Source organism: Phycodurus eques, chromosome 11 (genome assembly GCF_024500275.1).
Source record: "Phycodurus eques isolate BA_2022a chromosome 11, UOR_Pequ_1.1, whole genome shotgun sequence".
NCBI lineage: Eukaryota > Metazoa > Chordata > Actinopteri > Syngnathiformes > Syngnathidae > Phycodurus > Phycodurus eques.
In genome coordinates this window covers 19,342,524-19,365,889 of record NC_084535.1, presented here as the reverse complement: position 1 = coordinate 19,365,889, position 23,366 = coordinate 19,342,524, and the positions used below count along the sequence as shown (strand labels likewise).

Here is a 23,366-nt window from a genome sequence, read left to right as displayed (position 1 = left end):
TACAATTAAATGTGTGTGTGTGTATATATATATATATATATATATATATATATATATATATATATATATATATATATCGCCTAAACCGACACGTCTCTCTTTCCTGCATGCCTGCATCCATGGTACTGGATCTGTTTCCATACATTACAGATAGAGAATCTGTCCAGGGTGTACCCTGCTACAGCCGCTTACATCAAGTCAGCTGGGATAGGTAGGCCTCAGCATGACCCCGCAAAGTATGAGTGGAATAGAAATAAGAAATACAACTAAAATACCGGCACATATGCTATATTTGTTAGAATTACACATTTGCAGTTGCCTGCAACAGTTTTGCAGCTAGAGGATGAAGAGAAAGCCAATACGTCATAGTAATGGTCTGCGAAAACCCTGGGAACAATGAAGCGGATTGTTTTTCTGCTTTGTTTGACATGTTGAAAATTAAATCAGTAGCCTATTGAATACACTGTAGATGAAGGTCATCCCCTGAGGCAGATGTAATTTTATATTGTTCATCTTAACAAGCAACATGTGACTAATGCCACTGTAATAACAATACACTGTTCATCTTGATTTCCTTGCAGGCAATCTCCTTCCTTACACCACTGGCGGTGATATTTGTGGTGAAGATAATTCAGAGGACAGACAAGACAGAAATCAAAGAGGCATGTTTAGGTAGGTGGAGCTAATTACACTAACTGTCCCATGCCATCAAAATCCTTTTTTTCCCCCGACTGTTTTATGAATAACATACTGGAGGTCAAAATGAGTCTTAGTTGTTTAAGTTTGACATCTATGTGGTTTGTAAGTTGTCTGCAATAACATTTGCAAAGCAAATCGCTTGCAAACGACTGGATCTGAATTTGGTGTCGTTGTGACGTAGATAGTTACTCATTATTCAAGTAGCAACACGCTCAACTCAAATTTGTGTGATGCTGCCTCGCAACACCCAATCAGCATCGAGAATATGCTGCCTTACTTACAACATCCTGAAACAATGGCAGATAAAATGATCGTCATGATTTGTGGGCGCCTGGAAATTTTTGATAACTTCTGCTGAAAAAAAAATCAGCCTGGCTAATGGTGTGTCTGATAAAGTAATACTTGTTTACAGCTGTCGGTAGTAGAAAATGATGGCATTAGAACTTGATGAAAACAGTTCTCAAACAGCATCATTGCCTTATTCACTTCAGCCAAGAGGCTTGTAGAGACTTACTATAGGTGCATGATCAGCATAATTAAATATAATAAAAGAAAAAAGGGGACTGTACTAGTGGGAAAAAAAATAAAAAAATATTTTGTCCATGCTTCCAAAACATACTTTCTCCAAATGTTCTTAGGGTGTTTGGCCAGCTATTATATGATGCTATAAAAACTACAGGATTTCAGCATTGGGATACGGTGTATGTACACACATTAATATCCCAATGGCAATTAGCAAACTGGTCTCCATATGTGTCTGACACAAGAGTGGAACTCCTTATGGGAGATGTGACATCCTCACGTTTGCAGTTTAACGACCCATCAGAAACATCATGTCTCCTTTGTGCAGTTTGTCCAAATTAGCAAGTTGTTCAGAAAGATTTACACTCTTCTTAGCAGCATCGATAGTTTTCATGAATATGTTGAAGATCTAACCTCTTTAAAAGGAACCAGCAAACACATGGGCAAGAAGTTTAAGATGCTAAGACAAAGATATACAAATGGTGTTTGAGGTAGATGGGCATGCATCAGCAGCCAGACTAAGCAGAGCTGCAGTGATGGACGCACACATTAGCGTTCACTAAGTGTTATCAGCGTTAACTTCTGATAAGCGGTGTGATTGTGGTAGTGGTGATGTAGAGTGGTATTTGTGTTTGAGGAAGGGCCTGCTGCATGCACATTATACATGGATTTGCTCACTAAATGACAAGTTTAATTCGGCGTCTTGACCATGAAGTGTTACCTCCACAATTAATCAGTTTTACTGTCTTTATGTGGGCTCACATGTGCTTTACCGTTTGAAATTGCCTTTTCGACGAGAGGCTCAAAAGGTATCTGTGTTCACAGTCGTCATTGTAACAAAAGCAATACTTGACAAGGGCCCCAGCAGTGCAGGGGTCAGGGTGAGCAGTGGTTCATTTGCATGAAGACCGTACCCTGAAAACAATGTCATTTCAGCAAGGCTTGAATAGGAAGGTGAAAAGTGTTCTATAATTCTTAACCTTTTTGACAAAGCAAATCATGGACATGGACACCTACGTTTTAAATGGTTAAAAAAAGAAAAGAAAAGAAAATCCATGAGTCATTTCAATATATATAGAGAAAAATAAAAGGGTTACATCAATCAGAACTTATGTCAGAGATAAATGTGCTCCCAAAGGTTAAATGACTTTGAGCTTCTAAACCTTCAGTGCTCCATTCATGAAGTGATATCAGTGGGATTTCCAATTGATCTCGTCTTTTTGGCAAAACAGCAGGGGAAGATTCAAAGGCTTTCACAGCTCGTAAAATTTGAGGTGCTTAATCATGTTAAGAATAGTGTGTGTTAGATTGGCGGCTCAACAACCTTTTATTTGTGCATTATCTTAGAGTGAGAACACCGAGGGAATAATATGTTTTACTGTTTCTTGAGCCAAGTCTGATTGAAATGCTATGGCAATCTTTCTCAATAAGATATTTATTTGACTATATTTGCAATTTTCCCTCCCACAGCAGTGTCGCTGGCTCTCGCCCTGAATGGAGTTTTCACAAACACTATCAAGTTGATTGTTGGCAGGTATGCAAAATGACATTACACGTTTCAAAACAGGCTGTTAAACTGGATTTAAGGTGTACAGAATTGACACAGAACTTTGACAGATGTACTGTAAGGCCACCTAACAGAACAGTTCAATACGCATCAAGGCAACCCAAAAAAGTGAGCATTTTTCAATGACCAATTACAAATTTGAATGTTTTTCTTTGCATTTTTGAAAAGTTAAAGGTCCCATGCCATCAAAATCCAATTTTTTTCCTGTTTCATGCATAACATAGGTCAAAACGAGTCTGTGACCTGGTTAAAGTCTGACATCTATAAGGTTTGTCAATTGAATGCAACAGCCTTTGAACACCAAAACCGCTTGGATAGGACAGGATTTGAAATTGCTGATGGTGTGACGTGTCTCGCCAATTAATATGCAAGTACCTGAGCACTTTGTGGTTGTTACACGCCTACTCATCATGGCGAAAACTGCCAAGTGACAACGCGGCAGTGTGCTGTGCAAAGCTTGAACTTTGCGTCACCTGCCAAACTCAGAGGAGTTGAGGAATAAATGGCCTCCATTTATTTCTTTGGAGAAATGCAGCATTTCGGAACCAGAATTGTGCTGCTTTAGGGCCCTTTTCGTGGAGGATGGCTTCATAAAATAAGCATTCACACACTGCTTGAAAGTGCATTTCTGGCCAGCCAGCTGCCACAAGCCATGCAAATACAGTATATACAAGTATACACGTGTTGTATTTTACTGTGATACATAATTTATCATGTTGAATGTAACTGCAGTCACTGTCGCCGCAATCTGTGCGACAGATGAATGCCACAAGCCAGTTATGTTATAGTGATTGAATGAGACCCGCTTTCAAAATAACCTCATCTCTTTTACTTCACCTATCTGATACATCCCCTCCTCTGTGGGGTTGTGACTTGTGAGTAGTGGGCGAACAATCCAACGCTTGGTGACTTCTGGTTCACGATTAGATGAGTAAGACCCTTCCCCCTCATCGAAGGAAAGGTGGAGGTCGCTATGAATGGCAGGGCCGCCGACATATCGCCATTCGCCAAAGGCCAATCAGAGCAAAGCTGTTTTCCATATTTAAATTGTGAAAGATGAGAGATCCAACCAGAGCAAAGATTATTCACGTCAATTATTAATGAGAAATCCACCCGTCTCAACTACCGGGCGTAAAAAGAACAACTAGAATAGCTGCAACAATGACTTTGTGGTCATTTACAACTCTTGCAAACCCAATAAAAGGACATCAAAGATGATCAAAAATAATAAATCTGATGGCATGAAAATTTATTCCAGCTAAAATGGACATGCAGAAAATACTAAAAGCACTAATAGTCATGTTGTGCTAGTAGTGAGAAACACTTCTACACTCGAGCTCACATGCATACCAACTGCTTGTCAGTTTATGTATCGGTTTAGAATTTGACATACAGTATGTACTGTAAGTAATACAGCTCCATTTACAGTATAGTATACATATAATTGACTGGAAAAGTGTGTAGAAAATATTTACTTTGAAAGGAAAGTTATGACCCTCATGTAATTGCGCCTGACTAAACTAACACGTTTTACTGCGGTACAGAAATAGTGTAACATCATAGCATGCCAGCAAGATACTTTATCATGTAATTGCCCAATTATTTCAACAAATAAATTAAAGGCATGCGATGAGCTGGCGACCGGTCCAGGGTCGCCCAAAGTCAACTGTGAAAGGCACCAACTAACCCGCAACCCTAATGAGGTTAAGCACCATAGAAAATGGATGGATGGAATTAAAGGCCACATGGTACAGAGCAGTTAGCTGACACTACCTGTAAACAATAAACACAGCTTCTTTATTAGCTGTAAGTCACAGTATTATTTGGAGCCTTTCTCTTGGGGTGCAGCTAACAGTGGTATGGTTAGTTAAATGTTTAGTTAGACACACTACCAATTTAGAAGTCCAACAGAGAATTGTCTCCTTAGTGTCGGGAATAGTACAAAAACTCAAAGACTCACTGCTGACTCACAGTTCCAATTAAGGTACAGTATAACCTAATTGACCTGTACTGCTTGGTGGAAACGTGACCTAAATGTGCAAAGAAATAAATTTAAAAAACTGTTTGTGTTTGACTCCCAGACCGAGGCCTGATTACTTCCAGCGGTGTTTCCCAGACGGACAAGTGAACGCGAAGATGCTGTGCACCGGAGAGCCACATCTGGTCTCAGAGGGTCGCAAGAGTTTCCCCAGCAGTCATTCCTCTTGTGGGTAACAGTCACATCACTTGTAGCTTGTGGAACATAACAGAAGACAAACACGCATACTAAATAACTCGTTCAGAAGGTAGTATTCTGGAATATTTCCACAAGAGAACATACATGGGTTTTGCTGACGGGGTGAGGTGTTGATAAGGTAACATTCTCAAACATTTTTTCTCATAGTCTGTTGTGCATGAGCATTGTTACGAAGTCTTTTCCATCCTCTTCACACGCTCTTTCACTTTGCAGTGGTATTTAATAATTCAAATGGTTTCCTGTTGTCTAGCTGATTAATGTTAAGAGGCTTCATGTTTGGAATCTGCTGCTGGCCATACACATCTTAGTGGTGCCTTCGCAATAAACAGTGCATAGGGCATGTTAAAAGCTCAATTTTCCCAGTCAGCAAACGTACGTAGCACCAACGTCGGCCTTAGGGAAGGCACGTCGGCCGGCAGTTGCTAACGTCGGACAAGCATCGGCCGAAAAGCGTCGATTTCCCAGCTTTGATCTGGTTTGCGTCAGCTTGGCTGGCCAGGCTGGCCATTCCCATGTTGGTTAGGTGGGAATTTACCGGTTTTACAGCTCAGTGACTGCATGAATCAGAATCAGAATCATCTTTTTTGCCAAGTATGTCCAAAAAACACACTAGAAATTTGTCTCCGGGAGTTGGAAGCCGCTCTTGAATTGCGTCTTGCAATTGACAGCGACCATTTTTGAGACATAAAGACATTGACATAAACAGTCGCTGAGCAATAAAGGGTTGCTAGTTATCTGGTAATGCCGGTACAAAGTTTTTTTTTTGTTTTTTTTTTACAATTGTGCAAGAAGATGCAGAGTCCTCTAGCACTTTGAGCAGTTTGAATGACTAATATAGCAATAGTCTGGTGCAATGACCATTGTGCAAAGGGTGCCGAGACTTCAAGCGAGTAGTACGATAATCTCGGAAAATGTTGATTGTGCAAATGTTGCAGATACTCCTCAGTCAGTGTGCAAAAAGGGTCCGAGAGGATTTTGCACGCTCTTGTCTTAGTCCTGGCAGCGTGCAAGTCCTCAAGGGTGGGTAGGGGGGTACCGACAATCTTTTCAGCAGTTTTGATTGTCTGTTGCAGTCGGAGTTTAATTTTTTCACAGCTGTATTCATTACAGCACCAGCACGCCGTTCACCACCAGCATTTTTCAGGTAGGTTATTTAAATTAAATTGGCAGAAAAGTAAGGAAGTTGTGTGTTACTGTTGGAACAAACCATGTATGCCAGGGCATGCAGTCTGCCAGCCTCACACTCGTATTAAAGTCAATTTGACCCGTAGGCTGTGATTTTCACGGACTAGAACTAAACAATATCCTTTAAATCGGCAATGTTTTGTCATAATTCTTTATGTAAATAGTGTGCCTTTCATTTACAGTTTTTTCACACTGCTCTGTTTTTAACCCGACCGCACTCTAATAATAGTTTGGCGTGTGCAGTACAGTCAACCCAGTGTAACAGCTGATGTCACTCAAAACAAATCTGTGTAAACACCAAACAAAAGCGCAGGCCATGAGTTTGACGTGGTTTGAATGAAGAAACTTCCTCGATGAGGTGAGATATCGAAGTGTTGTAGAGCTCATAGGGTTTTTTCTTTCTCCTCTGCAGGCTGTGGAAGGAGCAATCGGCGTGCTGATTTTGCTGTTGTTTATTGATGTTTTTTAATAGTTATTTTTTTCTCATGTTTTACTTGCAATCTGTAAATGAAGTTTCTTAATCTGAAATCTGTGTCTTCAATACCAACATGAAATTAGGTTAATTTAAAATGTTAATTTTAAAGTCCATCCATCCGTCCATTTTCTTTACCGCTAAAGTCAGTATTGTTTTTCACATTGGATAATAAAATGTACTGAAGCGCCCTGTTTTTTCCTTTGGGGTGGTACAGTAGTAGGATTTCCAACTCACCTTGGGCAAGTGAATGGAGCCCTGAACCAGTGAGGAATGGAGTAGAACGAGAAGCGAGAGATTTGCCACCTGTAAGCTAAACGGCACGGTGAATGAGTCAAGCAGCAGACGGTACAGCACAATCGGAAAGGTCCCACATGAATAAAGGTCACATCAAGAAATATGAAGAGGCTACCCTGGCTGGTATTCCATCTTGAATCGTTCAGACGTCGTGTGGTGGTAATTTTTTATTTAATGCCGACGTCTTGGCGACGTATTGCCAATGAGCCAACTCTCTGCAACATAGTAGCGATGGAATGTTTGGTGACAGGCTGACATCGGTGCAACGACGAAATGTTTGCTGACAGGGTTGAGAGTCCGAACGTATAGAATACAGATTGATTAATTACAATGAGCATTTCATATATTCTGTAGTGTGGAGAATATTGCAATGAGGCTTACCTCTATAGGGGATTCAATATTCATGTTGTTTACTTAAAATTACATATTACTCTTCAAGAGAAGCCATACTTTTAACAAGAAATCATCTTGAAAGAATGATTAAAATTAAAGATTTATTATGAGAAACTGTATGGGTTCAGGTGGATTCAGAAGCAATTGTGGTGAAGGAAACATCTATGGAAGTATTAACTTTTTTCTTCCAACGCTAATTAAGAGCAGGCAAATCCAAGAGCACGCTACAGTATATATTTTTGCAAAGTGGAGGAGCTGCTTGCGTTCAGGAAACCCTTGTAAATGCATTTAATTGCCATGTAACTGCGTGCACTTCCTTGAGCCTTAATGAAATACGATTCATGAACAAGTAAGGGAGAGGATGAAAATACTTCCAACATGGGATCAAATAATCCATATCCCTTAGGTATTAATGTATGAGTGGTAATAGCTCAGTCTTCTAAAAGGACTTGTTGTACAGACTTGGCTTCGGGGGAAGGTCAGTGGGTTTCAATCTGCCATGGCTTTTCTCTGTGGAGTTCTCCCTGTGCTTGTGTGAGATCTCTCCAGGTATTCTGGTTTCCTGCCATAGGCTTAATTCTATGTTAATTGAAGACTCAAAATTATGGATGATATAGCTGATAATGTGAGTTTGGAGGGTTGTCTATTTCTATGCGTCAGCATCTTGCCCAACCTTTAATAATTCCAAACCAAAAAAAGTGCACGGTGGTGTATTTTTCATTGAACAACAGACTGCACAGTAAAAAAAAAAAAAAAAAGTAAAATACAAGTCACAACATTATTTAAGCGTATCTGTGAATCCAAACACGAAATGCTGTATGCTGAGAATAAACCTATGTTTGAGCATCTACACAAAGACAAAATTTACATTCGACTAATTGAGTCAAGGCGGCATGGTGGACGACACCATTACATCTGCTTCACAGTTCTGATAACCGGGGTTCAAATCCCAGCCCCGCCTGTGTGGGGTTTGCATTTTCTCCCCGTGTCGGCGTGGGTTTTCTCCGGGTACTCCGGTTTCCTCCCACATTCCAAAAACATGTATGGTAGGTTGATTGAAGAATCTAAATTGCCCTTAGATGTGAATGTGTGCGCGAATGGTTGTTTGTTTATATGTGCCCTGCGATTGGCTGGCGACTAGTTCAGGGTGTACCCCGCCTCTCGCCCAAAGATTGCTGTGAAAGGCTCCAGCATGCCCGTGACCCTGGTGAGGATAAGTGGGACGGAAGATGAATGAATGAATGAATAATTGAGTCAATCAGTTGTTGTTTCTTTACAGTTTCAAAAAGTTACTTGTACAGACAACAACACTGACAAAATGAAACTTGAACCAGAGCGTCTCAAATGCCTGAAAACACACAAATTGGCTACTGTGTCAAGTACCCAGTGCTTAAGCAGCAACAGCATGTCCTCCTGATCTTGTCTTTTAACACTCTACTTCCCATATATTTGGGCTGGTCACATTAAGGCTGTGTTCATACAAGTTCGGTTTTGTTGAAACAAACTGCAATTGCCTTGCTTGTGTGGTTTGGTGTGGGAACCCTCAACATAGTCATCTGAACTGCAACAAACAAGCAGAGTGAGACTGATTGAAGAGGTGGTCTGCGTCTGCTTGCAAGTGAACTCTGGCGTGGTTTGGTTCACTTGAGCTCAAATATAAACGATGCATGGACCAAAGACAGACCAGAATTAAATTGGCATCAAAATAGCATAAAGATCCAAATATTTAACAAAAAAATCTGATAATGTATTGGACTCAACAGAGCCAAATATAAGATAACAAATGCATTCAATACAAAATATATTGATGGCTCTGTGCTGTAGTACTACTAGTAGTGGTACCAGTAGCAGTGTTTTCTATTCTTCCAAGTATGACAATAAGCAATGCTTAGTGTGAAGTAGTAAACACAGTTTTGAGGTTGGGGGTTTGAATCCGGGCTCGAGCCTTCCTGCGTCGAGTCTGAATGTTTTCCCCTTTCCTGAGTGGGTTTTTCCTTAGTTCCTTAGTTTCCTCCAGCATTCCAAAATCATGTACGTTAGGTTAATAGAAGACCCTTAATTATCCTTAGGTGTGAATGTGAATTTGAGTGTGAAACGTCATTAGCCTTTTTGTGCCGTGCTATTGAGGTGACCGCTCCAACCAGTCCAGGGTGAACAAAGCCTCTTGGCTCCAGCTCGCCTGTGATGCTGATAGAAAAAAAATGGATTGGTGGATGTTTCTGTACAGTCCAAGATTGATTCGAAGTGAATGTTTATGTTCAAAAATTTAATCAGCTTCTCAGAATTAGAAGAAGTTTCATTAAGAAACACATGTTGGGCATGTTCTGGAGATGTTCCCAAAAGAAATGACACAGAAGAACAGCCTTTCTGAATTATTTAACAGCACTATATCTCTCCACTGTAGCACTAATAACCTTAGGTTGTTGCGCAGTGTGAACAAGTGTAATTGGAAGAACTGCTAGATGAGATCACAGGGAGCACCCATATACCAGCATATCTGGAGCGAAGGCGGAATCCAATCTTTAGTCTTTGTTTGTCTTCACCACAGCCCTATTTGTTGATTTTATTTTAATTTGATGTATTTTTTTTAGTTTAAAAACTTTTACTGTGACAAATGTGGCAATGGGCCAACCAGACAAGTGACAATCATCTTTACTTTGTTGATGTCTGAGGTTGGGATAACATTCCAATTTAACTTTATAATCATGTTGATCTGAACTGCAACAACAAAAATCTATTTTAAAAATAGTATGTATATAGGATGCTTTACAGGTTGTCTGTGAAGAAATGTTCTTAATACTTTTTAGTAGACAAGCCAAAGAAAGAGAACTATACACTTCAATAAATTAAAAAGAAAGATGTCCTCCCTATTTATAGTCCTCTTGTCAAATTGGTCTAATTTAAACTAGATATGATCAGTTAATATGTTTTTGTGCAATCTAAGACAGACATAATGAGACATTCTATCACTGATTTTATACTTGCGTACAAAGACTGAAACAAGTAAATATAATCATTGAAATTCATGGTACTTTAACAAATTGAGATTCAGATGATGGAGGAGCGATAATGAGTCAGTTAAAACAATATTAGTGCTAGGTTAATATGCACTGGCGAAAAGAAGAGTGTGTGCTCTAATGGTAACTGATCAATTCAAAATAGAAATAGAAGGGGGAAAATAACTCGTCCTGAGCGTGCATCACTGTATTACTGTATTAAAAACCTTTAATGGATATAAAAAGAGAGAGAAGCTTTGATCAAGTATGCACTAGTGGACAATTCTCAAACCAGCACCTTCACCTTCTTTCTGCCCACTTATCGTGTTTTTCCAAAATTACTGCCAACCAGTTTAATTGTTATCGTTTTGGCAGTGGGAGGGAAGTGCTCTTTTAAACCCACGAGCTGCTCTCAATGGCTACTTTTACATTGCCAGTAGTATTCTGTTATACACTTCTCATTAAACCAGGAATCACGCAAATGGCACTGGCAAAATAGACATTTTCTAACTCTAATCAAGATCACAGGTAAGGATGTACAAAGTTGAAAAAAGGTTTGTGTTCTCATGATAATGTCACGATACAATTGTATCAGACTGGACCCAGATGCAGGCAGAGGCGGATGAAGTTTGTGGAGAATGGTTTATGAAATTGCATTCAGAGTTAGACCTCCAAGGCGTGATGGCGGACCGTTGGGACAAGGAACGTGTGGGAAGCGGTGGCGTGAGCAGGTGGAAGGGCTTGACGCCGTCACCAGAGAGATCAGCAAGGCGGGGAGCTCGGAAGGAGCACTGAGGACAAGGAAGAACATGGAGGTTAGAACAGTTGCGAGAAGTAGCGGAGCTTACGTTTGAGTAGAGAGCCGGTGGACCAGCGATGAACATTAATACTCTGGCAGTGGAGTCCTGGATCTGGCAGGCTTAAATGCAGGCAATGATGAAGGCTGATTGACAACAAGTGCGGGGCCGAGGTGGTGCTGGTTATGGGAAGCGAGAGAGAGAGGACGAGAGGGGTGCAAAGCGCCACCCAAGCTCCAACAAAGGAACTGCAGGGCACAGCTCTTGACAGATAAGTCAATAAAGTTAAAAACAATCTGCTCTGGTATGCTGGTCAACCTCTAATTTGTGCACATTTAGAAATGCCAAGATCCTTACTGAAAACAGGGGCGAGATCATGATATTCTTCCAGCACCCGGGAGAGGTCGATCGGTGTGGCAGGTGGTTGAGGTTTGCTGGAGGGCGGCATGGCAGAAAGCAGACAGTGAGGAATCCACCCGGTGATCAATAGGTGGGTCCAGTCTATGGTGGAGTTGTGCTTCATGAGCCAGGGAATTAGGCGAATAGATAATGAAATTAGTTCCTCGAGTGAGGAGGGCTCGTCCCGGGCTGCAAGCTCGTGCTTGAGCTGCTCAGAAAGCCCTTTTAAAAAAAATATATATACCCCTTAGCACGGCGTCATCCAACCCGCACTGACCCACAAGAATTATAAATGCCACCGAATAGGATGCCACGGAACTAGAGCCCTGAGTGAGCGTAAGGAGGCGTCGAGTGGCTTCCCTGCCCTGAATGGGATCGTCAAAGACTTTTTTAAATTCGGCGGAAAACGAGTTAAATGACACAAGTACGAATTGTGCCATAACGCTGTTACCCATTTAGCAGCTTTTCCGCGTAGGAGGTTGGTGATGAATGCTTCATTGGATTGTTCAGTTGGGTACCTTAACGGTTGCAGATTGAATACTAGGGAGCAATTTAAGAGGAATTGGCTGTATGAACCGAAGTCCTCGGAGTAGGGCTCGGGCGGAGGAACATGAGGCTCTTTGTACGGGAGGCGGGATGGATCGGCGGCTGCGGCCTCGGAAGGACTACTCACGGGAGGTTGGCAAGACTGCACTTGGGAAGAAAGTAGGGATACTTGTTGAGAGAGAGTGTTTAATGAGTCCATGATCTCACGGAGAACTTTGTCCTGTCTTCCAATGTGGGTGCCTTGGTGGGTGAGTGCTTCTCTTAGCGCCTCCGGGGTTGCTGGGTCCATGATGGCCAGAGTATTCTGTCACGATGCAATTTATATCAGGTTTGACTGGACTCAGAAGCAGGCGGAGGAAGTTTGTGGAGGTTTATTAGGATTGCAGTCAGAGTTGGACCTCCAAGGCCTGATGGCGGACCGTCGGGACAAGTAACGTGCGGGAAGTGGTGGGGTGAGCAGGTGGAAGGGCTTGATGGCATGGCTGGAGAGATCAGAAAGGGGGTGAGCACGGAAGGAGGACGAGGAAGAACATGGAGGTCCGAACAATTGCGAGAAGTAGCGTAGCTTCTGTGCGAGTAGAGAGCTGGTGTACCACGGATCAATGTTAATACTCTGGCAGTGGAGTCCTAGATCTGGCAGGCTTAAATGCAGGCAATGTTGAAGTCTGATTGACAACAGGTGCGGGGCTGAGGTGGTGCTGGTTACTGGGAAATGAGAGAGAGAGGGGTGCAGAGCGCCACCCAAGCTCCAACAAAGGAACTGCAGGGCACAGCTCTTGACAGATAAGTCAATAAAGTTAAAAGCAAGTTAAAAACTAAATTGGTTTCAAAGAACAAAAAATAAAGCTGCTAGAATGGCACAGCCAATCACCTGACTTGAATCCAATTGAAAATTTATAGAACTGAAACTCAAGGTCCATAAAAGAAGCCCATGGAACCTTCTAGATTTGTAGACTGCTTGTTTGGAGGAATGGGCCAAAATCACACCAGAGCAATGCATGTGACTAGCTTCTCCATACAGGAAGCGTCTTGAACTTGTCATTGCAAACAAAGGCTTTTGTACAAAGTATTAAATAAGTACCAGTTGGTGTCTTCAATACATTTTCCCTGTGTCATTTCACATTATTACACATAACTTACTTTCTGAGCTTAAAGAGGAAACCAAAGAAAATGTAATCATAATAATATTCTAATATTCTGCATTTACTGCATTTACTGCATATAATGCCTTCAAGGTACCTTAGGATGCTTAAAAACCCATGGGAGCACAGGGAAAATATGCAAACTCCATACAGGAGAACTTGAACCCCAAGATTCAAACCAAGAATTTCTTGACTGTGGGGCAGACGTGCTAACCAAACTGACAATATCTGATGATGGATGTTGATGCTTTTTAAATACAGCTATAATATGACTTCTCTATTTGGAACATTTGAATTCAAAACAGCAACATTTTCAAACATTTCTGAACTTTGTCACCACTTCATCTCCATTCTGATGTCTCTGCAACAATCAAAAGTGTAAAATGTCTCAGCAATTGTGTCCTCTCACTTCTGAACAACCTGCTCTCTCTCATTAGTAATCAATGTTTTTTTTGTCTCACTGGATTTACCTCTCAAGACTTCTCAACAGCATAAAGCAAATTCAATTTAGTAATGTTTTGTCCCCTTTCTGTCTTTCACTGTTCTTTCATGGCCATCTGATGCTGCCTTCTTTCTGGTTATTAGATACACCAACAGGAATCCCTGTGTAACCTCTCCATTCAGAATGAATGAGCTAATTATATTATATTTGGCAGCAGGGAGACACACTATGAACGCTCCCTACAAATGTAATATTATTTTTTCTGCCATTGAAATTCTCTAGATGCTGACTGAAGCCATGTTCGCTCTTCTAGGTTTTAGCCATTTTTTCTACACTACGGCATCTTTTTGAAGCGTCCTGAAAAAGCCCCGGATCACAATCTAACCGGTCCTCTGTGTGGACTGTTTAAATTGCAGATACATTTCAGTTTTATCAAGATGCCTTAATATCAGCATCATTTAGTAGTAAGATAAAGACGAGACACTCGTTTTTTTGGGGTGCTTTTTTTTTTTTGCATGGCATGAGACATCAACATACAAAAAAGGTACAACTATTTACAACAAAACTGAAATCTAGTCTGGGGTGTTCTGCATTTCACTACAAGGGAAATTTCTACTGTCAAAAAGTCGATGCAGTAAACACTTGAAATATAACAATTGTCTAGTATAAATGCTTTTCTTATTTAGTGATTATTAGTCCTATTCTATCTCTTATAATATGATCACAGTTTAAAATGGTGCATGGGGCATCTGGGGGTTATGTCCAATAGAAAATTTAATTCAGTCATTTTTTTAGGCTTGGGGGATGGAATATGTGTTGTCTTTTAGTCAAAAATATGTGCAAAAACATTTTCCCTTTGTGCAATAATTTTTGTATGATTCAGGTTTGGGCCAAAAAATGGTTTTTGTTAATCTTATGTTCATGCACACCTACAAGGTTGAAAATCTTTACAAAAAAATTCTTTTCAATGAATGTAAAAAGTGGCGGCACGGTGGTCGACTGGTTAGAGCATCAGCCTCACAGTTCTGAGGACCCGGGTTCAATCCCCGGCCCCGCCTGTGTGGAGTTTGCATGTTCTCCCTGTGCCTGCGTGGGTTTTCTCCGGGCACTCTGTTTTCCTCCCACATCCCAAAAACATGCATTAATTGGAGACTCTAAATTGCCCGTAGGTGTGACTGTGAGTGCGAATGGTTGTTTGTTTGTGTGTGCCCTGCGATTGGCTGGCAACCAGTTCAGGGTGTACCCCGCCTCCTGCCCGATGACAGCTTGGATAGGCTCCAGCACGCCCGCGACCCTAGTGTGGAGAAGCGGCTCAGAAAATGGATGGATGGATAAAAAGTTATTTAACAAATCAGTACATTTTCAATTAGCAGAAGCAGTTTCTGAACAAAAATATCTCATGGGCATATTTTCTGCACCAGAGAAAGGAAAATGTAGAAAAAGGTAAGTGACTGTTGTTAAGGAGTGAAAAGTGCATAAATGGCACAGCTAGGAAAAACAATGGATTGTCATGCACTGGAATTTAGCTTCTTGGACAATGTGGTAGAGTTCAGTTGACAACAGTATTGGAGCAAAGTGAAGCATAAACCGAGGGGTGAAAATCCTCCTGAGTCTTTCTGTTTTGGCGGTCATTCTCCTGAGCTGTTTCACTCATTTCTGTGGATGAAATAGACGGTTCCTTGATGTCATGATTTCTTTTAAAGATTATAGCTGCTCTGCTACTGTTTTAGATTACCTGTAAAAGACAGAAGAGCTCGTGTTGTAAAAGTAAAGATTTTGCTCTGTAAAAAGTCTTTGGATACAGAATAGTCTCCATACAGGGTACCTTCTGTTTGTGAGACAAGTATGGAAATCATTACACCGTAGAAACTGCCCGAAATGTTCACGTTACAATATAAAGTAATCAATCTCAGTGGTGTAGTGGGTTGCCAATGCCTGCAGGCAGTTAAGTGTTTTGACCACATAACTCATGTGCTTCTACAGCTTCCTGGTCCTATTCCACCAGTCCAGTATTTGCCCTTTTTAGCCCGACAGACCGGAACAGTTCAAGCATATCACGATGTAAAAAGTTCATATTATGCTGGAGGCATATTTTTATCTCTTGAGTCTGGAGGAAGTACTGACATTGGAATTACATTCTCTAAGGTTTTAATAATCAATAGAGACCTGTGACCTGATAACTGTAGACCTATTCTTGATTTATTTTTGGTCTGTCTGTTAAAGCAAATTATACCCTAAGCAAACATTTGGCTGTACTAGGTAAGCCATACTGTATTTCATTAAAATTAATTGAATTTCTTTTAAACACATTTAATTAAAATTGTTTGTATTTTGTGTGTGCAAAGTTGAATAATTTTTAAATGCTAATACTATAAATATACTCAAAAATATACCGATATGTTTATATCAATCCATCCATCCATTTTCAATGCCGCTTATTTTGTAGAGGGCGACCGGGAGCTGCAGCCTATCCCAGTTGGCTTTGTCTGAAAGGCAGCCTGAATTAATTGCCTGTCAATCACACTGCACATACTGTATACAGACAGACAGACATTCACACTGTTCATTCATCACGGAGAGGGAACGAAACCCATGCTACCTGAACGAAAGTCAGGCGGATGAGCACGGTCAGCGACTAACAAAGTGTGTGTACTCGGTTTCAAATTATGCAATCTACAGTGAATACGTATATATTATTTGTTTTATTTGCAACAATTATAGTAGCTTCTAATCTATAATATAGAGGATTTCATTTAACACACCCACCCTGACAAAATACAGTGTTCCTAATCATTAGGCACAGGATTCATCCATCCATCCATTTTCTGAGCCGCTTCTCCTCACTAGGGTCGCGGGCGTGCTGGAGCCTATCCCAGCTCTCTTCGGGGAGCAGGTGGGATACACCCTAAACTGGTTGCCAGCCAATCGCAGGGCACATATAAACAAACAACCATTCGCACTCACATGCACACCTACAGGCAATTTAGAGTCTTCAATTAACCTACCATGCATGTTTTTGGGATGTGGGAGGAAACCGGAGTGCCCGGAGAAAATCCACGCAGGCACGGGGAGAACATGCAAACTCCACATAGCCGGGGCCGGGGATTGAACCACGGTCCTCAGAACTGTGAGGCAGATGCTCTAACCAGTCGCCCACTGTGCTGCCCTTGGGCACAGCATTTTTTTTTTAAATGGTTGTAAAAAAGTTGGTCTTTTAAAAAAAAAAAAAAAAAAAACCTAATAGTATTTTGACTAAAAAAAGGCCTTCCCGATCCAGTTACATGTTAACATAGGAGCCCCTCACCTTAAAAACTCTCTCAGCCATTAAAACGGTAAGTCCATAGAGAGTTTCTGCCTGCATCTCATTAGAGGATGCAAGAATTGCATCATAGCATCGCTGTTTGGAGATACACTCCCATACACCCTGGAAATACAGTCACACATGACAGCAAGATTTTGGAGGATTCGTCATTGAGAGGTTCTTTGTTAGTTAATAGTTAGTTCAATAATGTTGACTGAAAAGGTGTTCTTTAAATCTAATCTTTATTTTGAATATTTTTGAGTAGTTGATACATTGATAGGTCAGGTCAACAGCATGATAGTATTTTTGTTTATGCAGTGACTTTGTTCTTTTGTATGACATTCTTTTCTCTTTCCAGATCAGCTCCATTAAGCCATTCTAATCTATTATCTTGCGCTGTCTCTGCATGTCTGTGGTGTTAAACTACACACCCCTGACCCAGCTTTTTGCTCTTTCCATTCACAAAGTCGCAATTCCAACTGTGTTACACCATTAATAATATATTAGAAAGTTACCCATTTGAAGGTCAACTTCCACCCCCATTCCATGTCTCCTACAGAACAGGTGGAAAAGTCACAAGTGTTGGTGTGAAAGGGGCTATTGCCTATGCAACGTGACCTATTTCTGCTCTCAGCCATTCTCCCGATTAGGTATACTCGGACCACCCCAACAGGAAAGTATCTGGGGGGCACCCAGTCGATATAACCAAGCCACCTCGACTGACTATAGATGAGATTTTTTTTTTCTTCCATGTTCCCAACTACTTGTCGATATATTATTGTGGTATTTCCATCCACCCACCCATCCATTTTCTATGCGCCTTGTCCTCATTATCCCAGCTGACTCAGGGCCGGATGCGAGGTACACTCTGGACTTGTCACCAATACTAACTCTCTCAGCAACTGACATTAAAAGAAAAACACAGAATGAGGAAGGTAGGGTGCAACCAGAATGCAGCAGATGAATTTGAACCTTGGCCTCTTGTCTGTCTTCTCTTAATTAGTTGCATTCTCTGGGCTTGGATTCACTTCCTTCTACCTGGCAGGGAAGCTGCAGTGCTTTACTGATCAGGGTCGAGGTCGTAGCTGGCGCCTCTGTGCCATGGTGCTGCCCCTCTACAGTGCGATGATGATCGCTTTGTCCAGGACCTGTGACTACAAGCACCACTGGCAAGGTAAGCTTGAAGGCTCCAACACTGTGAGGTGTATTTTAGGTTGTATTCAGACTGCAAACATCAGTGCTATAAAACTGTGCAAATGCCTATGATTGTGTGAAAATGGTTGATTGAAACAGAAACAAAACAAAAACATAGAAAACACCTAGATCTCTGGATCTATGGAACATCGCACTACATCTTACTAGCCATAAAAATGTTACTTTTATGAAAGATTTAAAATATTCAGGAAAGGTGGTCATCTACTCAACCTTGCAATTCAGCCCATTATACCTAGATGGTTTATTTCATTTGTTTAATCAAAAACTGAATGAAGTTTCACTGTTTTTTTACAAAACAACCCCCTGGCTTGAACAAATGAGTGTGCTTTTGATTGTGCCACCCTTGAAGTCAATCCGAACATAACCCTCAGTATGTTAAGATGATGGATAATAGTACAGGAATTAAAATGATATGAGCAAGAAACAAAATCTTCCAAACAGCTTTGTTATATTTATGTAACTGCCTGCATTTTTAACTGAGAAGCATGGATACTTGCTCCAAAGTATAAAACTGAAAACTGAGAGTGAGTGAGGATTTGATTTAGCAGCCTGTAAGCACATAATTAGTATTGACTGGAAAGATGAAAAGATTAAATTCAACATGTATGGGAGAGAAAATTATGAATGGAAAAAGTTGATGCTCTGTGTTGACAACATTCCTGAGTTTCAGGGCACCGTATGCATTTTGTGTTGATGAAAGATTAACATTTAACATAACAAGTAGGAGGTCAGGGTTTCATTTGAAAACATGACACAAACAGATTTTTCCCAAGCAGTCGGTCAGGATTAATTGACTAGTACTAGCACGCATAATTTAACCTTACTTACACAATATTACAGTACACAAATGCCATGCATGTTTAAATTACTTGACAAATGGATATGGTTCTGTTTAGATTTTTCAAATATGCGACCAACTGCTGATGATGCAGGCTCAATGCAAACATAATTTAAAAATCAGTATTTTCATGTACTGGCTTAATGCATGCAAATTTCCTTCTCATATCAATAAAAGGCTCCTGCTGAGGCTTTCACACAGCTTTGATTCAGCATAAGGGCATGTAATTACTCAAAACTATTTTAATTGTTCATGCTTGTCTGCACTGTTACAGGAGTAAATATGTGGTTTTCCCATGTCATTAAAATTTTAAAAGGCAGATACAGTATGCTACAGTACTAGTATACCACTATTGGCTCTCCTCTGACTATCATTAGTACTCTTATTGGAACAAAATTCTATTGTTCTCTGAAAAGAATTTTCATAAATGTAGCTATTTTGTGTGAAATGGGGATCTGGTAACTTCAGACTATTCTCTGTTTTCATGAAGTCACATCACTGATCTCAACACCTTCACTAGTTGCCTCCCTAACCCAAGGAACGGTGGTAGTCCCACCATTCACCATGTTAATATTGAGCCTTTTTTAACTTTTGGTCGACCATATTTTTTGCTCTTGTTCGGCAATGCGGGGGTAATCTACATAAATCGTGTAAACATAACGCACAAGGGGAAAAAGACAGAGACATGGAAGGGGTAACCTTGCCGAACCCCACTGGTTTTGTTTTGTTTATTTGATATGGACATCACAAGAACATTGGATATTAAGTCATTTTTATTTTAGCATGAGTGCTAATTCTCAACGCTTGTCCATGTCAGGCTTTTAGAATGGTACATACAGTATAATACAAAGTAGATAGAATACAGGATTTTAGAGAACAGACATGTCAATTAGTCCTTATTTAAAATCAGTGTCTTATAGCAAGTAGTTTCAAAACTAAGTATCTAAATGTTCATGAGGGCACGGTGAGTGACTGGTTAGCACATCTGCCTCACTGTTTTGAGGACCCGGGTTCAAATCCGGTCACGGCTGTGTGGAGTTAGCATGTTCTCCCGTGCCTGCGTGGGTTTTCTCCGGGCACTCCGGTTTCCTCCCACATCCCCAAAACATGCACGGTAGGTTAATTGCTCGTAGGTGAGAATGTGAGTGCGAATGGTTGTTTGTTTATATGTATCCTACGATTGGCTGGTGACCAGTTCAGGGTGTACCACGCCTCCCGGCCAAAGTCAGCTGAGATAGGTGCCAGCACACCGAGACCCTAGTGAGGATTTCCGGTTCATCAAATGGATGGATGGCTGTCCATGTGAGCAGGAGAAATTGGGCTGTCCAAAAGCTCTTAAACATTGGGAGGATACAATGCCCACTGACATAGCCCCGAGTGGCCAGTCTGTCAGAATTATAGCGTCTGGTGATCACTGCTGAAAACAATGATGGCACAAAATTATCCAGACTCCTACCCCCTATGTGATTTAACACAAACACTAAAACAACCAAATGAACACTTTTAACAGCCAATGAAGACACTTTTCCCCAAAAATTGGCCACTCTGAGCCCCATCGTCACTGGTTTGTTTTTCACAGATGTTAACTTGTCCCCTTCCTCTCCCAGCAGAGTGCCAGCATATGCAGCAATGGTGCAGCCCATTAAACCCGAGGGGCCTCAGTCTGCACTCAGTGTAAACACAAGCTGGGAAACACCATTAGCCTGGCATTTGAGGACTGCTTGATAAATACTAATAGTCCCTCCATTCCTTTGCAGTCTTTATGTGAGCGAGGTCTTTTGAGGTTTAGCCTTACCTCCCAATCACTGTCACTGTGAGGCCATCATATTAATTGACTGCATTAAATCCCAGACTGTTAAATGTATTTGACAGGAGTCAATGAAACATTAATAGAGCAAGGTCACGAATTACTTACTCTCTGAATAGTGGGAATTGACATTATATTTCACTTCAGCCAGAAGGAGAGAGAACTAGAGTTTAATAAGATCTAAGAACATATGCTGTTTGTATTGTGTGAAAGTGTCTCCTTCAGAATCTGTAGCTATGGGCCAGTGATTCTCAACCAGTGTGGCGGGGCACATTAGTGTGCCGTGAGCGCTCTTCAGGTGTGCAGTGGGAAATTATCAAATTTGACATAATTGCTCAAAACATTATTATTACCAAGAAATAATGTGTCTTTGTTCATCTTTTTATCTCAGTGAGGCATAATGACAGACAGAACAAATAAATGCTCTTCTATTGGATGGCAGGAAGTACATACAGTAATTAATGTATTTTGTGACATTTTTGCTTGTTGGTGTGCCATGATATTTTTCAATTGTACAATATGTGCCTTGGCTCCAGAAAGATTGGAAATCACTGTTATAGGCTGAGGGCCAAGGTCTTTTTATATTCCCCATGCTTTTATGATAAGATTTGGATGGACAGTTACAATATGTTGAAGAAGCCTTTCCATATCCACTTGAGCTCATTGCAGATTATTTGCTTTGCATTTCAGTTTATTTTCATCAATGTTTAAATAATATGCACGCTGAGGCAGTATAACACATTCTGTTGCATCCAATTATTTTTTTGTTTTGTAGCAGGTGTTGCATGGATAGGCTAAAATTAACAATGGTTGCAGACTTGAAAATATATGTCGTTCTGTGACTATACAGATGCCTTTGTTGGAGGAGTGATTGGGCTATTGTTTGCATACATCAGCTACCGTCAGCACTACCCCCCCTTTCTGCACACGGACTGTCACCTTGCCTACGCCAGCCTAGCTGCCACCGCTCACACATCCCCGCATCCTCAGGAGGATCAGCGGCCCACTGACAATGCCACAACCCTCCCCCTGGAGGGCTTGACTGAAGCACCACTATGACTAGTGGCCACCTCCGAGACTACCTTCAACACCCCCCCCAAGCCAATGAGCCCACCCCCTTCCCACTGACTACATGGCTCTTGTGTACATTCCAGTGGACAGTAAGCCAATCTCCTCCATTCTCTTTTATTCTGTCTCTGTGTTGACTACTTTATCTTTTGTGTGTTTTATACTGTTCTTGCTTAGCATCTGTTAAAGTCTAGATGTTGCTATGATATATGACAGGATCGTAAGAATATGAAGCATTAATTTTGCAAGGTGGGAAGAAATAATCTCATGGGAAAAGGTGAGGGAGTGGTCTGGGTGAAGCCGTAGAAATTGATTGTTTTCGTTGTCATTTGATACTGTTTATTCGGGAATGTATCCTTCAATAAGCAATCTCGGGCAGCTTAGTTGTAAATACTTGGTGTTTTGCATCTCTTCACTTATTTAAAAGGGGTAGTCATGCCTTGAGTATGTGTTTCTATTTTTGGTGCTCATGGTGCTATATGTAACACATATGTCGCAAAGCAAGTAGCAACCATTGAACCATCATTTTCCCCAAGCGAGCTTGACGATAAGCTCCCACCAGACGCTTTAGTGCACAGGTGTCAAACTCAGATCCAAGTTTGCCACGACTGTTTCTTGACTTCTCTTCGAAACTACTGATATAGTCACATGCAGGGGGCAATTGTGTAATATAATGGGGGCAATTATTAGGGGTGTAATGGTACATGTCTTCGGATTCAGATTTTTAGGTACGGAACATATTGGGGAAGGGACAGGAAGTGTAAGTGCCTTGCACTCTAGCCACACGTCTACTCTGTAAACAAATGCACTCCATCTCAGCAAATATCATGGCTAATGATATGCATTTAGTAGTATTGTACGTCAAACATAACTCATTTGAACGCAAACAACAATGCATCACGAAAAAAACAATAACAAATGCCAATGGTGTTCTTACAGCATAATAATTCTGACTGCTTAAAATATTACTGTTGCACTTTTGAATCGTTCATTTCCTGAAATGAAGAATTGATGATGCACTTTGATAAAAAGAAAAAAAACCCTGTAATACTGTATATCATTTGAACTCCCTGTAAAGTGACATACATGAATAGATTTCGTGGACCGGTGCGTACCCTGCACATTTAAAAGTGGGATGTCTGTGCTGGTCTGGGCGTGTTGACAGCCGACTTCAATCCTGTCCAATTGAAGCGGCTTCTTTCATTCCCTTTAAAAAGCAGGTGCAATAGACTCTCTATATGCAGAAGAGGACGCAGCGATCCGTGCATTGTCACTGCGCTTGGCCGATTTGATTAAATACAGAATGAGCTGGTGATAACCGCGGGGATTTAAATACTGTATGTCTGCGGACCTCATGTTATCCATCCCTCTTCCCCACCCATTATTAGTGTGCCCCCGCCCCAACCCTTAGCTGGGTACTGGCCATTGGGATGATTTAACAAAT

At 41.0% G+C, this 23,366-nt stretch overlaps 1 protein-coding gene across 1 annotated transcript in view; it reads left to right on the top strand.

Annotated features, from left to right (window-relative positions):
- Nucleotides 1-22,595, top strand: part of plpp4 (phospholipid phosphatase 4) — a 57,953-nt gene extending 35,358 nt beyond the window's left edge. Inside the window, exons 3-7 of the mRNA XM_061690309.1 lie at nt 582-672; nt 2,692-2,755; nt 4,870-4,994; nt 17,998-18,168; nt 21,705-22,595. Coding sequence (XP_061546293.1) covers nt 582-672; nt 2,692-2,755; nt 4,870-4,994; nt 17,998-18,168; nt 21,705-21,913 — 660 coding nt within the window. The 3' untranslated portion in view covers nt 21,914-22,595. The remainder of the gene's footprint in view (nt 1-581; nt 673-2,691; nt 2,756-4,869; nt 4,995-17,997; nt 18,169-21,704) is intronic.
- The last annotated feature ends 771 nt before the right edge of the window (nt 22,596-23,366 follow it).